Source organism: Ammospiza caudacuta, chromosome Z (assembly GCF_027887145.1).
Source record: "Ammospiza caudacuta isolate bAmmCau1 chromosome Z, bAmmCau1.pri, whole genome shotgun sequence".
NCBI classification, from domain to species: domain Eukaryota; kingdom Metazoa; phylum Chordata; class Aves; order Passeriformes; family Passerellidae; genus Ammospiza; species Ammospiza caudacuta.
Window position 1 is genome coordinate 37,440,370 of NC_080632.1, and position 13,381 is coordinate 37,453,750.

Sequence of the window (13,381 nt, forward strand, 5' to 3'; positions counted from 1 at the left end):
CACTTCCTAAGAAATTAGTTGTATTCAAGCCAGACTTGCATGCTGCCATCCCACAGGAAATGGGTCAGCAATCCATTAAGATGCCATTAGATAATCTAATTTGGAACTTAATCTCTAAATTAACCATGCTCCATACTTGAGGCATACTTGAGAGAAAGAAAAAAAGTTTATGTTTGAATCGATAGGGGAGCCGAAGCGTGAAGAAGGCTGTTTGTTTTTTCTGTAGCTGTGGTCACGTCTCAAGCCGTCTGGTAACCAGGAGAAACCAGACATGATGTAATTCCAGATTGAACTTGAACTTCAGGGACTTAGAATGGGGGAACAATGGACCATAGGAATCAATAATGTCCATTTTCCACATGATTATGTTTGGAGCTTTAAGTCAAACTTTATGGGAGAAGCAACAAGGACTTCAGTGTGACCAAAATGAATGAGTTGATCTAGAAGCAAGATGCTAAAATAAAGAAAACAACTTCAGTAATAATTTCTGAGCAGCACTGCAGATTCCAGCAGAATTAGAAAAGTTCTTGCTCTGCAGTGAACTGGTTGCCTGTTCTGAGATCTCTTTGTTCACTTAGGTGGGACAAACTTAATCTTATGTTTCGTGTCAGATGATTTTTGGCAGCTGCTAGGGAAGGAGGAGCATATTACTGAGAATTCCCAAGTATAAACTTTATATTTAACCCCTTGGTTACTCCAGCTTTCTACTTCCTCATCATGTTACCTCCAATTGTTTCTTTTGAGTCAGCAGAACTGATTTATTTGAGGTTTATTTTGTTTGTTTTTTGGTACAGTTAGGATCATCTGCATTATTATTTAGTCATGCTAATTTGATAAACTTGTAGTTAATTTTTTTTTAATGTTAAGGTAAAAATTCTAATGGTTTGAAATGAAAATAGTGATATTTGGGAAAAGAAAAATATAGTGCAAATGTGTAAAGTTGAGAGTTAGTTTTTCACGGGCACCCCAGTGGACTCTGGTAACCAAGCACAAGTTCTCCATGGTTTGTCTTGGCTTGGTCAGAGCCTCCTCTGTGCAAGCACATGTTTGAAATCTGCTGTTAGTCTTGCTCCTGCACCAGATTCTCGTACATGAATGGTCCAAAGCACAGCGTGGAAATGCACGATTTCTCTGGGCACTCCCTCTTTTGTGGGTATCCTTTGTAAGTAATGGGTTCTGTAGCCTCTTCCTGATCTTTGTGTACCTTTTTGTGTTTCACTGCCACAAAAAGATGTTTGCAGGGAATAGAATAAATAGAATAAATAGAATGTCCTTTTCCCTTCCGTGGGCATAAATCTTTAACTCCTCTGTCTGCTAGATGAGTGTTATGTGCCTGCTAAATTGCAAAAGCCATCCTAAATTAACCTGAGATACTTCATACATCTCTTGAAACAAGTACTCAACTTGGAGGTGAAATTTGGAAGCTGTTTACATATGGATGCCAGTTCAGAATGGTAACAGAAGTACTCCATTAAATGGATGTTGGAAGGGTGGTTATTCTTTTGGCAGAAACGCAGAAGTGGAAATTTAACCAGGACACTAAGATGAGCAAAATTGCATTTCCAAAATTCTTATGATCCAAGTAATTTTAAATTTAAAAACTCTCTGTATTTGCGTGGGCAAGCACTTACTAGAGAGAAGTTCCTTGCTTGGTGGTTTACTACTGTTACTTCACTCAACATTGATTGAAAGGTATTTCTACCTTTTCTGTCCAAGGACTGACTTTGCAGGCTCTCCTCTACCATCTGTAAGCTAGCGAGTTCATGTATATGATAGTAAAGCTGCAAGAAGGAAATACTGCACTAGATGTACTTTCTGAATGGTAAAATACTCTTACAGACTTCTGAAACTGTAAAAGAAAGAAAATAGGAATTGGTGGAAAATAAGAATATGAAAGACCTCTACATTTATTCAGGTCAGAATAGATTTATTTTTTATTGCATTTAGTTAATTGTTTAACATTATTATGGTCTTTATGTTATTGTAACCTCCAAAGTCGACTGTATATACATATAATATAAGCACTACTTGTGGTCCATTCCAGTAATATTTTAATCAGAGGTTCTTGAAACAGCAATTATTATCTTTAAGAGGAAATCATGGCAGAAATCTTGATTGAATTAACATCTGGAAACTGTAATGGAAAGTGTAATGGAGAATGTTAACCCTGTAGTATGCTTGCAGAATTTTCCTTTGCTGTTTTATTGCATTTGAACAGATAAATACATTATACTTCCTGTAGATAGAGAGGGAACTGTTGACTGTATAATGTATTTGATAGTCTAGCTATGGTGAAGAGAAAACTGCTAGCAGTAGTGAAATCACTTAAAAGTGTGATGCTTCAGGAAGGTAGTCCTGCAACAAAGATGGATCCGAATCTCATAACAGACTCTTATGGTGCTTCTCACGTAATTTTCTTCAAAACTTAGCCTTGAGCAGTGTTTTAGGTCTCAGTTCATGTTTCAGTGGAAAGGCATTTATATTATAACTTCTGTCAGCAAATGGATAACAGATTTCCTCAGGAGTAGTAAGCTGGAGTGTGGGGTAGACCTGCTTTATTCCACTCATATACAAAGATTTCTTATCTGAGGAAGCAGCCATGTGGGCATCCTGTTAACTTCTACAAGTGCAACCACCTTGTCTCTGTTCTGGGCAATGGAAAGAATTTTGGCTTCCCTGGCTGAGGCACTTAGTGGACAAAGGCAGAGTGTTGCCTCTTGGTTTTGTGAAACCAAGTGCTGAATTTTAACTCACTGCAACTGCTGGATGGTATGGTAAAGGGAAAGGTGCTCCTCCATTTCCTGCTCATGTGGGCACTCAGACAGAGGTTGCTTTGCAGCCTGAAGCATCTGTCACTCCTGCTAGGAAGTTCTGCAAAAAAAAACAGTGGGTGATTTCCATGGCAGAAGCTAAGCTCTGCAATACTTAGTGAGATCCTTTCTGAGTAGGCTGGAGAAGGCTAACAGGGGACCTTGCTTTTCTGGGCAGCTAGCCTTGCTTGGCTTCATGCTGGGGAAGAGCTGGGGAGCTACAAAGCAGAGTGTGGCTCATAGGACAGATGGAAGTCCAACTAAATTTACCATAAATGAAAAGGGGGGCATGGGAATATTGGGTAGACAGCCATATGCATGTAGCTTAGCAGAGCCTGTGTTGTGTGTTTGGTTATTCACAGTTGTGTCACAGTGGTTCTTGGAGCTCTGTGCTGTCACTAGGGCTGTTTTCCTCAATAGCTTTCATTCAATTTTCTTCCTTTGTCTGCAGTAAGCCCCTCATGGTGGTACCTGGACAGGGGTGGCCCAAGATAGTTATATCCACCTGCAGTATGATAATGTTATTTTCTAAACTACAACCAGAACTCATCAAGCCTCGAAAAGAATGTCTTAGGAAATGCCAGCAAACAGAGGGAATGGGCCAGTGCAGCCAGACTCTGCCCAGTATGTGTGCTTGGACCAGGACTTCAAGCACCTCCAGAGATGGGGAAGAGGTGGCTGTTCCAGCCCTGCAGACAGGCAGTGTGTGGCTGTCTTGGTTCCCCAGGTGATCTGCTGCCTGCACAACAACTCTGGAAGAAGGCTTGGCTTTGAGACAAGGGGCTTTGAAACTCCTGTGGGATATGCACAGTGTTAACATGGGTGATGTATTACTCCCTAAGGATTCATAAGTAGTACTGACAAATTTCTTGCAGTCTGCATTTTTGTCATGATCATAATACGAGGTGGGAGGCTTGAAAGGTTTAAATAAACACCTATATTAAACTGTTAGGTCATATGGCAGCAACAGTCATATTAGGAACTTGCTACGACTTATTTTTATTGAGCAGTTTCCATAAAAATCATGGTCTCTGTCTGGTATTTGAAGTGTCCGATAAAAATTTCACTGCAAATACTAATTTGCTTTTAGTCAACACAGACTTGTTTCCTTCACCCACTGTAGTCTCTAGAGGGCTGGCAACTTTAAAACAAAGCAAAAAAGTCAAAACTGTATTTATCCAATAATTGAAATGCACTATAAATCTTCAGAAAGATAACCTGGAGCCTGTGTGTTTAGCCTTTGCCATAGAAATTTTTTAAATAGAGTGTTGACCTCAAACAAAATTTATATTCTTTGAGTTAGTGCTCTATTTTTTTGAAGTCACTAAACACTGTAAATCCCATGTAACAGGACAGCAAAGAACTGTGCATTGTAAAACTTATATTCAGACAGATCCCAAGCAAACAAATCAGATTGGGTATTTATTTTTTATTAGTAGTTCTTATTTTTATAAATCCACATGCTTGGAGGCAATTTGCTTTGTGTCCATTATTTCAGAATTTACTTGTTAACATCACTGAAATCCAAAGAGGAAGGAACAAAAAATACATTTTAAAACAAATTGTGAAGGAAGATGAAGAATAAGTTGAAACAATTAAGCCACTTAAACGAACTTCTGGTATTAAATTTTTATTTTCTTTTTGGAACATATTCTTTTCATTATACCATCTTGGAAAAATCTTTCATGCATAACAAGATTTAAGTTTTTTGTGAGTGCTTCAAGATTTGAGGTCTAACTGTGATTTCCAAATTTCAAAAGGGTTTTCATTTTCCTCCAATAGCAGATTTTTTTTGTAATAGTCAGTAGAATTAAAACAACAACAAAAAAATTAAACATATTAGCTGATCTTAAATTTTTGAAAACAGCAATTTTAAAAAGAGATTTTCTGAAAAAAATAAAAATTAAGACTGCAGATTTTTAGGTCTTCTTTGAGAATATACCCAACTGAAGAAAAAAACCACCAGCCTTATTGAAAAGCATTTGTACTTCAGACATCGAAAGCATTAAGATATTAATATTTATTGTATTTTCTTCATGAAATAAAATTAGTCCTTCCCCTTTGGGAAAATGGTTGAATGATCGTTATTGAGACAAGCAGGTCAGGAACTATTTCCACTTTTATTTGTGTGTGTAAAACATTGCACCTGAAATTAATTGCTAGGAGTTAAAATAGTAAATTAGCAAGTTTAGAGAGGTAAGTATTTTCAAACAGAAGTAAATTACAGAAGCCCTTTGTATTTTTTTAATGAGAAAGACCTGAGAAACGTGTTCCCTGGAATTCACCAAATAAGTTGACCACTTTTCAGCAACTGAAATGATCACAAAAGGCTGCCCAATGAAATGTAATTATGTCATGAACATTGGAAATAGATAAAAAAGGTCAATTTTGCTCTTTATAACTGATGCCATAAAAGCACATCTGCTGGTCCAGGGAGAGAGCAGTGAAGAAATGGGCCAAAAAATATAGAAGGAAGAAAACTTTTTGCCTCCGCAATACACACGTTGAAGGGCTTCAGATGTGTTATCAGGAAGCTTGTCAACCTAATCCCAGAATATAATTCGAAGTAAGCACTTATGTTTGAGATAAACAGTGGAAAAGCTCAATACAATGAAATACAGAGGAAGGGTGGGTTTGCATGCTCTATGTCCAGTGCTGGTATTAGCTCTTTGGCAATGATGCCGACTTGATGAGGCTGTTTTTCTTCTGAATAAATGTGACAAAACTTTCTCTGAAGTCATAGAATCGTATAGCTTAGGATAGTTTGGTTTGGACTTCTGGGTTGGCAGAACCACATCTAAGGAAAGGGCTGCTCAGGCTTCTGGATACTGAACACAGCAGATGAGACCATCTTTGAGTATCCATCCATCTTGCAAGTACTGCTGACTGGTGCCTGGTGAACCTGTGAATGCCATTGGGAGTTGAGCTCCTTAGTGACAGAGTTCTTTTAAAATGATGACTTAACTTCCTAGTCATTGAATCGTCCTTGAAAATACTTTTTTTCTCAGAGGCTTGTTTTAAAAAATATGGTACTTGCTGTTACCCTCAACTCATGGCTACCCTGAGCTGCAAGTGTTTAGATGATTGGATCCTGTGTTAACTGGTGTTTCTGAAACTGACATTCTTAGGGAATTTTTTTTTTTAAAGCAGTTTTTTTGAACATAAAAATCCTCTGTTCTTATGGGCATCCTTAAATCTCAGAGGCCCATCTTGGGATGGTGACAAGATAAAGTGATGTGTTGTAAGAGTGGAGGAAATCTCATAGGATGCTGAACTACTGAATCTTCATGCTTTATTCTTGAAAAAAGAACACCTGTACCCTGTGGTATATGTTTCACTAGCTCTTAAATGATATCCATTGCACTATGTAGTGTCATTTGTATGGTTTAGTTGTGTCTTCTCTATATATTTGTATATGACATTTTTGGGGGGTTTCATAAACAAACAGACCACTTAGTGTAACTCAGGAATCATACAAATTGCTACTGAGTTCAAAACAATTATTTTTCTTTCAAACAACTCATACTTTCACAAAGAAAACTAGGAAGTAGAATCTCAAGTTACATTCACAAATTTTCTTTCCAGCTTTACCTTAAGTAGTGCTATTATTGATGAATATTAACTGGACCTTGATTCAAATTCATTGTATACATGTTTAATATATGGTTTTTTTTCTCTCTCTTTCCCTCCTTGTCTCTTTCCCCTTTTCAACAGTCCTGGTACCTGGGCTAGCTTGGTTCCTTTCCAAGTATCAAATAGGACACCGATCCTGCCAACAAATGTCCCAAATTATGGTTTGAACATAATTGGAGAGCCTTTCCTTCAAGCAGAAACAAGCAACTGAGAGAAAAAGATTAAAAACAAAATTTAAAAAAAAAAAAAAAAGCAAAAAGGAAAAAGAAAAGAAGACAGTATGAGAAAAGAACCTGAAGAAAGAAGAACAAAAATAGACCAGCAATTGCAGCTCTTACAATCACTAATTCTCTTATGGTTGAAACTGAAATGATTTACAAAGGGTCGATGATATTTCACTGATGAGTAGAATGCAGTTCCTCCTAAGTAGCCTTTGTTATATGAAGTCCGCTGGGAAATAGATGTTCTGTCTCTGACAATATATTTTAACTGACTTTCTAGATGCCTTAATATTTGCATGATAAGCTAGTTCTGTTGGTTTAGTATTCTTGTTGTTTACGCATGAGATCACTATTCCTGGTTATCTCACAAAACAAAGGCTAGGCAGCGACAGCAGAGCTGCAGGAGGACAAGGGCCGTGAGCCAGACATTTTCTCAACAGTCTGATTTCTAAATGTTTTAAAAATAAGCTCTGTAGCCTTTAGTTATCAGTATGGATTTATTAAACTTTGGCCCTTAATTCAGCCTTTTTCTAGTGTGTTATGCAGTTAAAATTTTCAATCAGTATGAACACACAGGCTCTATGGAAGAAATGCCTCTACGCAGGTAAAAGTGTTATCTTCTCATGCAACAGTAAAAAAAGAAAAAAAGTGACGTTTTCCCCAGTAAAGAAACACTTACAGAGGCAAGTGCAATTTAAAAATCATATCTAAGAGGTCATCATTATAAGTCCTTCAGCCCTTGGACTCTAAATTGAGGGGATTAAAAATAGAAAATTACTTTGAACAAACTTATTTTTCCCCTCGGTTTTTGAGGGCATTAAAAGGCATTAAGTCAAGACAAATCATGTCCTTGAGAATAAGAAGTCAATGGAAACACAGCACTTATGTTGGTTTAGCTGCTGCCTCCACAGTGGGGTAGGATTTATTTATTTAAAGTTACTTGTTGCATCAAGAACCCATAGGGTTTACATGTTTCTGTAAAATCTACATCATAGAGACAAAGACATAGGCAAATCCATGTCACAAGGGCAAAGCTTACCGTTTACAAACTGGTAATACCAGGATGGGGATATGTTGTATTTAAATAATGCACTCTTAATGTAAGTCTAATTACAGGGTGCTGTAAACTTGCATGGTGCTTTCAGAAGTTAGCCTTGTTCAACAATTTTCACATATTGACAGAAATATAATGTGCATGGGCAGACATTTTGCCTCTATGTCTCTTTAAAAATTTAAAATACTCTTTCCAGTAATCCTAATTTGCACGAAGATATAATGTCCACATTACGTGCCTTGCCTTGAAATCTAAAAAATGGAAAAAAAGAAAAAAAGAAAAAAAACTACAAAAAAATTGACATCACTACACTTGTTTTGCTGCATTTATTATAATTTTAAATCTTTACCATTTTTATGACAAAATATTTTGTACTCCAGATGCGAAAAATGTGTGACATCATGGATTTTTTAGACAGTTATACCTTTATCTCACATTTATAGAGCATATCATGGCTGTGTATAGTTGCCGCTTAAGAATTGTAATCGACCAGCAATATTTTCAGTATTTTGGTGTTTTTTCTATTAACCTTTCATGTTTTTCATCTTCCAATTAATATTGGGGGGAGGGGATACAAATTTATACGAATTATGCAATACCAAGTTTTGCCTATGTAGGTAGTGCTTTTAGCTGTATTGGTTATTATAGGTAAGTACACAGATTTAAAAAAAAAAAAATAATGTATGCTTTTTTTGTTTGTTTTAATTGACCAAAGTGGGTACTGCTATTTTTGCAGTGTGATGAGGTCCTTTTCTGTACTGAGAGGTGGACAGGGGATTTTTTTTTATACATACATATATATATATTCTGGGGTGGGGGGGGAGGATTTTTAACACTTTACAGTGTAGCTGTGAAGCAGTGCACCCTTAGCCAGGCAAGGGCTGCAAAGCAACTGTTCTGCCTACTGTGACAAACTTTCAAATAGGTTCCCTCTTTTTAACTTCCCACCTGGGGTGCAAGCTTAAATCATTTCTGGATTTAAAAAATAAATAATGAATTCTGTTGGAGGCAGACTTGACTTGAGGAAATTGTTTTACTTCAAGGTTTTTTTCACGAGAGAGAGAGACAGACAGAGAAAGAGGTCAAGACCCACAGTGAGATGAAGTCTTTTCCATTCTGGCAAAGATAATGCATCCTGAAGTGTTCATGTTAGAAAATGTTTTTAGCTCAGAATGACAACGATGTTTGCTTTGTCTAGGAAATGCAAGTACAGGGCCAAAATCTTTGCTGGCATAATTCCACTGACTCCAATGGACTCTGGAGATGCTCAAGCAGAGAATTTGCCCCCCTTATTCTGCTTGACTTTTTTCCTCTACATAATTTTTTTTATATTCCGCTCCCCTCTTGCCCCACGAATTCAAATTCAGCATTTGAATTACAATTTTCAGCCTGATCGGGCTATGTCAGAAGTTTGCAGTCTTCTCATAGAGATCGGATGGAGACCTCTGGGGTGTAGTGGAGGAGGAGTTTCTTTACGCAAGGAATTAGACCACGGTGGAAATAAAAGTGTGTTTCCAGTAAGATCTCATTTTGCAGACCAGTAATGGGCCTGTTGCTGGTGATCTCTTACACACAGGGGATCTCTGCAATGTATGGCTCTACACCGGGTGAAGCTTTCTTTAAAGCACAGTCTTCTACTAGGGTGGAAGCAGAGGAGCGTATAGTCACGTGGATGGGAAAATTCATCCCTTTGCAGTCGTCTCTGCGTTTGGGAGGTTTTCCTACCCTGGAGCAGTGCCAGAGGCACAACTCCAGCAGCAGCCACCCCAATGGGCCCAGGTCGGGGTGTACCACCACCAGTCCCTTCTGGCTCCAGCTGTGGTTAGAACAGTAGTGGTGCCACATCCCCATGTCTCCAGGAGGACAGAGTGTGAAGGCAGAGCTTGAATGGCTACAGAGATGGGAATTGTAGGAAAATAAACTTTGAGATTTAGCTAAACTGGAAAAAAAAAAAAAACCAAGAAAGAAACAGATAAGACACAGACACAAAAAGAAATGTGAGGTTCTTTGGTTCTTTCAGAACCCTTCAGTAAGTAAATTTGTTTGCTAAGCACATGGCAAAGTCTGCTAGACTCAATCATAACGTACCTCAGGCCTTGGCCTGGTAAAACAAAGTATGTGTTGTCCTTTACACATGTCATGATACAGAGCAGTCTGGGAGCAGAGCTGTGCTGATGGCATATCCTTGATTAGTTCCATTAAAAAGATGTTCCCTGGAAGCTTTTAATACCACACTGGGAGAAAACTGGAACAAGTTCAGGCTTCAACATGAAATATCCAGAATGGTAATTGCCTTTTGTAGGAAGAAAGATGCCCTTAACAGAGTTGTTTTTTTTTTTTTTTTTTTTTTTTTTTTTTTGTTGTTTTTTTTTGTTTGTTTGTTTTTTTGTTTTTGTTTTTTTTTGGTTGTTTTTTTGTTTTGTTTTTATTTTATTTTTTTTTGTTTTGTTTTGTTTTTTTTTTTTTTTTTTTTAATCTGGTCTCCTGTATGAAAAAAATTGAGCTTAAAGATGCAATTTTTTAGAGAAGTAAACTCCTCCTTTAAACTGGGTTATTCAGGAACTGTGGGTTTTTGTTACCTGCCTCTCTAATAGAAAAGCCTCATTGGAAGATAATGAGTTTTTCATTTACTGTATGCTTGGTTTTAGTTTGGCTTTGTAGGTTGGTTTTTTTTTTTTAAGCTCAGCAGTCAAAAGATTAAGATAAGATTGAGAACTCAAATCCAGTCTCTGGCCTCCTCCTTCACCAGGAAGTGTATTCTGACTAAATTGAGCCACCCCGTTCTATGTGCACTGTTCTGCCTTTATTAAGTTGCTTTGCAGCCCTGGCCTCAAGGCTGTGACACTGAAGTGTGTTTCCCCTGGAGTGACATGAACGCTTGAGGCTTGACTAAGGAAAAAAAAGGCAGTGAAGGAGACTGTACATAAAGACATGGCAAAAATATTAATTATAGCAATATAGTTGTGGGGTGATGTTCAGGTGGGCAGCTCCATTGAAAATATGTGAATGAGTTTGTGAAGCTGCAAGTAGCAAGAAGAAAGGATGATCTTCTGACTAAACCGCCTACCTTGTAGACAGTAATTTGTACACTGTATAGTTTTGTTAAGAATTTTTTTTTTAATTAAAATACCCTTGTTTGTAAAGCTAACTTTTTAACAATTATAATGGAAATGCATTTCCATTTTTAAACAAGAATATTCTTTGTTTAGAAACTGGACTTGGGTTAAAACTCTCCAGTTTCTTAATTTATGTATTAAAAAAAGTCTGTCCATGTTAGGAGTTATTTCGCATATTCCTATGCTTGAAAAGCATAGGTACTAATCCTTTAAAAATGTAAATGGAGAAAATTATATTTTATGAAGGTTATTTTGTTGTATTTAGTATTGGAAAAGTTGGTTTTCAGAGCATTTCAAAATGTTGGAAGCACCACTGTCTTTTTTTATTAGTATATATGGCCTTTAGCAAAAGTTTTTGTGATTGTTACATGATGGTATTTAAGATTAGGTTCACAGAGCTATTCAGGATAGGCAGAGAGCTAAAACAGTACTTAAGTCTCACACAGCTGTGTCCTCAGGGAGCAGAATTTTGGATTTGCAACTTGTAGCTTCATAAGGACTTAATGAAAGAGATTGCACAAAGACATCTGTGACACCAGAGTGTGTTCTGTACCTAAACCTAAATTATATGTACTGTGTGAGATTATGAAGGCTGCAGAAAGTTTTCCCATATTCAGTGTACTGTTTTCACTTTTAATGAAAAACTCTCTAATGTTGCTGGCAGTAAGGCCCCAGGCATGACATCCTCTATGGTTTACATGATCCTGTCAAGGTCTTTTGTTAACGTTAACCAGCTGTATGCTCCTGGATTTTTTTATTGGGTTTCTACAGAAAACTTTAGGGGAAAAAAAAAGAGTAAAATCCCATGCCAGCTAATCAAGTTAAATAGGAAAGGCTCAAAGCTGAATATTCTTCTCCATACTGAAGGAGCTGAAAACCGCCTCCTTCTTATTTGCACTTTCTGCTAGTTCCCCAGTTTCATTAATTCCTCAAAATTGTGTGGGTGTGGTGGAGCACTGCAGTTGGAGGATAACATGGACCACTGATTTTGCCCTTTAACCCTGCACAATGACCTTTGCATCAGCCAAACTTATTGCCATGACAACTCTTTGTACTGTTTCCATGCCACAGCTCTGTTGGTCACGTTGTCAATAGTAAAGGGGACAAGTTGGAGACGGTCAATTTTTACATTTTTTTTGTCGCAATTTTTTCTTCAATGGTTGTAAGTAGTTGTTTGGTTTTTTTTTTTTTATGATAAAAGGGTTCACTAGTTAGTACTCTTTAGAAATATCTGTGTGTTGCAATTCAGATGTATGTTGAATTTGTGAAAAGGGCTTCAGTGCCACTAGCATCATGAATAGAATAAGCCTTTGATACTTTCATTGCATGATACCGTACAGTAAAACAAAAGGTGGCCTAAATAAATGGAGAGCAGTGTGAGCTAGTGACACTAAAGCTAGTCTTTGTATTACTGTATTTTTGACAGAATGATTTTGAAAACTGTGCTACAGGGACTGATGTGGCAAATGTATCTCTATATGCAGAAGGAAGTTTTTTAAGAAGTATGGCTTATTATGCATTTTTCATTGAGGGCATTGAAGTTGCATAGACTGATAGAAGTTGATGCAAAATGAGAAAGAAACAAAAACCAGCAAAATGTTTACCAAAAACTCAAACAAATGAGCAGTGCCTGTTCAATTTCACAGTCTCTGTTGAGTTCAGTTGTAAATATGTTTCAGATAACATTTTCTTCAAAAATAATCTCTACAACATTGTAGAATGTGAGGGGTTCCTCAGTCCCAGGCATAGGCTTCTGAAGAGCTGCATTAGATTATGTCTTCATCAAGCTGTTAATTTGTGCTTATATCATATAGAACTTTTAGTAATCTGGGAAGAGGCACCCCATCTCAATGATATTTCTCTGAGAAAACTTTTGTAGGGCTGTGTGTTTCTTTAGATACATTTAGTACAACTGTAGGTGACAAGTAGTCAGTTATTGCTTGCTAGCTACATACCAGGGTTGATCCATTTTAAAACTTTTGGCATTTTTTCCCATATTGTAGGCCATAAATCCTGAAGGTTACATTTTAATTAAAAAGAAGGTGCGTGCAGAGTCTTTGTGTAATGAACCTTCACTAGTAGGATGCATTACAGTACAGCTACTTAATTTTGGAATTAGAGCCCTCTGGCATCAGACCTGATTTTAGCCTGAGTGTTAACAAAGGTTTTTATTGTGCCTGGTTGGAGGATAAAGTGTTCTTTCTGGTACTTTTTTTTTTTTTTTTAGGTTACAAATGAACTCAACTGCCACAAGTTTTAAACTGGTGTAAATCAGCTTGACTTAATGTGATTGTTACTGTTATATCCAGCCTATACTGCTAGCAGCTGCTCATACTGCAGTCAATTACTGGAAGCGGATATATTTCCTATGCAAAAACTGTTTAAACAATAAAAATGAGCTATGCTACAGACCTGGCCTTATGTTTTCTTTTCTGTCTCTAAAAGTCATAATGGGGAATATCTTAGGAACAAACCTAAAACCTTGTAGCCTGATTGTATGGCAAAACTTATGGAATTCTGTGTATACCTAGTTTAGATTTACATATT

At 37.1% G+C, this 13,381-nt stretch overlaps 1 protein-coding gene across 4 annotated transcripts in view; it reads left to right on the forward strand.

Moving 5' to 3' along the window:
• Window positions 1-6,717, forward strand: part of NFIB (nuclear factor I B) — a 163,275-nt gene extending 156,558 nt beyond the window's left edge. For all 4 annotated transcript variants that reach the window (XM_058824501.1, XM_058824502.1, XM_058824503.1 and 1 more), the window contains one exon: window positions 6,525-6,717. In XM_058824501.1, the coding sequence (XP_058680484.1) occupies window positions 6,525-6,654 (130 nt within the window). In that variant the 3' untranslated portion in view covers window positions 6,655-6,717. The remainder of the gene's footprint in view (window positions 1-6,524) is intronic.
• The last annotated feature ends 6,664 nt before the right edge of the window (window positions 6,718-13,381 follow it).